The 3,267-nt window shown below is 32.9% G+C and overlaps 1 protein-coding gene across 1 annotated transcript; it reads right to left on the bottom strand.

Moving 5' to 3' along the window:
• LOC138310975 (E3 ubiquitin-protein ligase XIAP-like) lies at positions 1 to 2,872 on the bottom strand. The gene is made up of 5 exons (XM_069252355.1): positions 2,565 to 2,872; positions 2,208 to 2,229; positions 1,675 to 1,724; positions 1,309 to 1,360; positions 1 to 793 (listed from the first exon to the last, which is right to left on the bottom strand). Exons 1-5 carry the CDS (start codon positions 2,709 to 2,711, stop codon positions 636 to 638), a joined length of 429 nt encoding a protein of 142 aa, XP_069108456.1. The 5' UTR covers positions 2,712 to 2,872; the 3' UTR covers positions 1 to 635.
• Between the last annotated feature and the right edge of the window lie 395 nt (positions 2,873 to 3,267).

Raw genomic sequence — 3,267 nt, 5'->3', positions numbered from 1 at the left:
GCAGTTTTATTTTTTATTCACACACAGGTGTATCACAAATTATAATACTAATATAAAAAAAACAATATTGAATATAAAAGTACGGCACATAATAAATCGACGAATAAAAATATGATGTTTCTGTAGGTTATTACAATATTGTTATCACATCAATGGCAATAGTTCATTAGATTGTGTCATTTATCATCTAGTAATGTTAATGTCGATGTTCAACTAAAACAAATAAAGCTATTTTACAACCAAATGAAAAGATGAAACTAAGTCATCACGAGCAGATATGCATTAATCCGTCGCCTGTATCGTCTGTTGGTGTAACACCTGAATATACCAGTCATTATTATTTACAGATAGGCCCGTGTTCTAACTTCACTTTCACGTAATAGTTTTCCTTTCTTTTTACAATAGATGACGCACAAACAATAAAAAAGTTAGAATTGAACATGATATAAATATTGCATAGCCATCACGAAATGTAGTTCTAAGCAATCATTACTTAATAAGCGTAATTCAGGGAATGTTTGGTTCTTTTCATATGCAAAACCGTGAGCTACGTTTTAGTTAGTATTAAAGCATATGTAAAAAGTGGATTGAAGCAAGACGTTGTCACAAATAAGGTATGTCCTTGAGCCCGTCGTTTAGGGTTCGATTCCTTCGACGACACAGTAACACTGACAACATTGACGTATACGTCTACTACAACGTCCACAACAGACACGGTGTCCACACGGCAGGAAGGTCACGTCCGCTAAGTGTTCCTGGCATATCTTACAGAATATATCCCATTGGTAGTCTTCTGAATAATTGTAAAGGAAGGATATTGTTGTAAATGGAGATTAATTCTCTATCAAATGTAGAAGCAATATGATCATGAAAAATTCATTTCTTTCAATCTGTAAAGCAGTCAACTACAAAGTGTGTTTGGAATGATTTCTGTATACCACTTCTCTTGGCTTGATAGCATATTCATTGCTGGCAAACTTATTCCTGTAAGAGTTTCATATTGAAATTGTTTTTAAGTTAATCCCGTATTTAGTATATAAAATCACGTGAAATTTCAAAACTTTTACGGACCCATTTTTCTCAAATTACACTGCTGTAGCTAATCAGAAGCTACTTCTCAATCGGTTAAATCATTTTATTATTGATTGATAGCAAAACAATTCATTGTTTTGACAATGTAAACAATGCAAATTTACACGAAAGAATAAATGGAAATGCTCAACAATTGACCTAATGTATATCACATTCCAGTTTTGATGTGTTAAGTGTCATTACAAAATACAATGCAATAAGAAAGCGATCACTTACCATCGATATGACCTGTGTGCGCATGCCTGGTGACCCGCGCTGAATAGACAGTCTGTAAGATAATTAAACGTATTAGTAATCTCCTGTATATATAGAGGATACTTTGGCGATGTCATATTAAATATTTATCAAACGAGTACAGCCAACGAGTCATTAGATTAGTGGCATATCAAATAATTTGATGAGTTTGTATTAAAAGAAATATTAGTAAAATTTCGTCTCTCTACAAAAACAGCAGAAATTCGACTAGGATGTGACGTTTCCCTGTATTGAGACAAACAAGAAGTTCAAAGTCATTGAGTATTAATTGATTAAAATGAGTAATAACAAATAATAAACTAATTTAAATAAAGGGAAATACTACACCTTAACTGTGCCTATTAGTGAACTACTTCGATTCCGGCAGACTTCTGACACTGAAAATTGAATATTAGCGTTGTATACTTTTAAAATTACATATAAGTTATTTCATTTGAAATAATTTTGAATTATCTTCCTTTGAAATATATAATTAATTACTGTAATTAATACACGAGATGAATCATGATCTTAAACTTCTCAACATACATGTATGTTCCTCTCTCAGACCCCCATTAAATTGCACCATGGCGGAAACAGAGAGGGCTCGTTTCGATTTGGATTAGCAATTGTAAGTGGGGGTGGCTTTCAGTTCTCGACAGAATATCGTGACGGGGTGAAGATTACCTGTGACCACACCAAAGAAACTTTATGAATGGTGTAACAATCTCCCGCCGCGAAACTTCATTTGAAACGAACCCTCTCTGTTTCCGCTGTGATGCAATTCATTGTTAGAAAAACTTCATGTAAATGTAGTTTATTATATTATCGGAGCTGCTTTTACTTTGGTAAACAATGGTTATATATATAGATATACTTACTCCTTCTTTGCACTGGGACGTTCTGAAAAAAATTATAAACAATATTAATATAAAATGAATCTAGGTTATATGCATATAATATATAAATATATCTACCAGTGACTTAAAACAACTTCACCTCAGGAATGCATTAGTTCGGACCAGTATAATAACTTTTTCTCTCTGTGACAATGGCCTCCCCTTAAGAAGTGTTCTGACTTTCAAACAATATATTTGTTTCATTATAGTGTCACCATTGTCGATTTGTATTCACGATAACGATCAAAATGTGGTTGTCTGAGCAGGAATCCATAAATACGGATATTACACGTAACTATTAAGCATAAAAGCAATTTTAAGATATTATAATCAAGCTACCTCAAGTACAACCGACCGGCTCAGTCGAACTCCCTGACTTCTTAAACGTATTGGTAAACCTTCATCCTGCGTTGCAGACGGCGTTGAATTTTGTTGGATATTTGAAAACTCTGGAATCCCATTTTTATCTTCAAATAAATTATACATTAGATGTTATAGTTATGTGGTTTTTGTCTTAGGTAATGTTTACATTCGTCGAATACTATCAAGAAGTAAAATATTTGTACAAAATAGAACAGAATTGGATGAAATCAATTTTGAAAGTAGTGTTGTCCTAATTTTACATTAAGGATGGAGACAGAACTTATAAAAGATATTCTCTATATATTTTTGTTATATTGTCTATTTGCAGATAAATAATGTTTTTTCTTCTATACCATTGTGTGTTTTTTTATTGACACTAACGATGTATTATACACACAAGGTGTGAAGTCGAATGTATTATACACAGAAGGTGTGAAGTCGAATGTATTATACACAGAAGGTGTGAAGTCGAATGTATTATACACACAAGGTGTGAAGTCGAATGTATTATACACACAAGGTGTGAAGTCGAATGTATTATACACACAAGGTGTGAAGTCGAATGTATTATACACACAAGGTGTGAAGTCGAATGTATTATACACACAAGGTGTGAAGTCGAATGTATTATACACACAAGGTGTGAAGTCGAATGTATTATACACACAAGGTGTGAAGT

The sequence above is a fragment of the Argopecten irradians genome, chromosome 1 (genome assembly GCF_041381155.1).
Source record: "Argopecten irradians isolate NY chromosome 1, Ai_NY, whole genome shotgun sequence".
In the NCBI taxonomy this organism is placed as follows: domain Eukaryota; kingdom Metazoa; phylum Mollusca; class Bivalvia; order Pectinida; family Pectinidae; genus Argopecten; species Argopecten irradians.
Note: the sequence above shows the minus strand (reverse complement) of the source record. Positions and strands in the feature narration are given on the sequence as shown.

Bases quoted from the DNA above. Each gene is read 5' to 3' on its own strand.
- LOC138310975 (XM_069252355.1), bottom strand. From the start codon at position 2,711: ATGTATAATTTATTTGAAGATAAAAATGGGATTCCAGAGTTTTCAAAT. The intron at 2,230-2,564 runs GTAGCTTGATTA...AATTTTTTTCAG, and splicing joins GCCGGTCGGTTGTACTTGAG to AACGTCCCAGTGCAAAGAAG. The intron at 1,725-2,207 runs GTAAGTATATCT...TTCAATTTTCAG, and splicing joins CGTCCCAGTGCAAAGAAGGA to TGTCAGAAGTCTGCCGGAAT.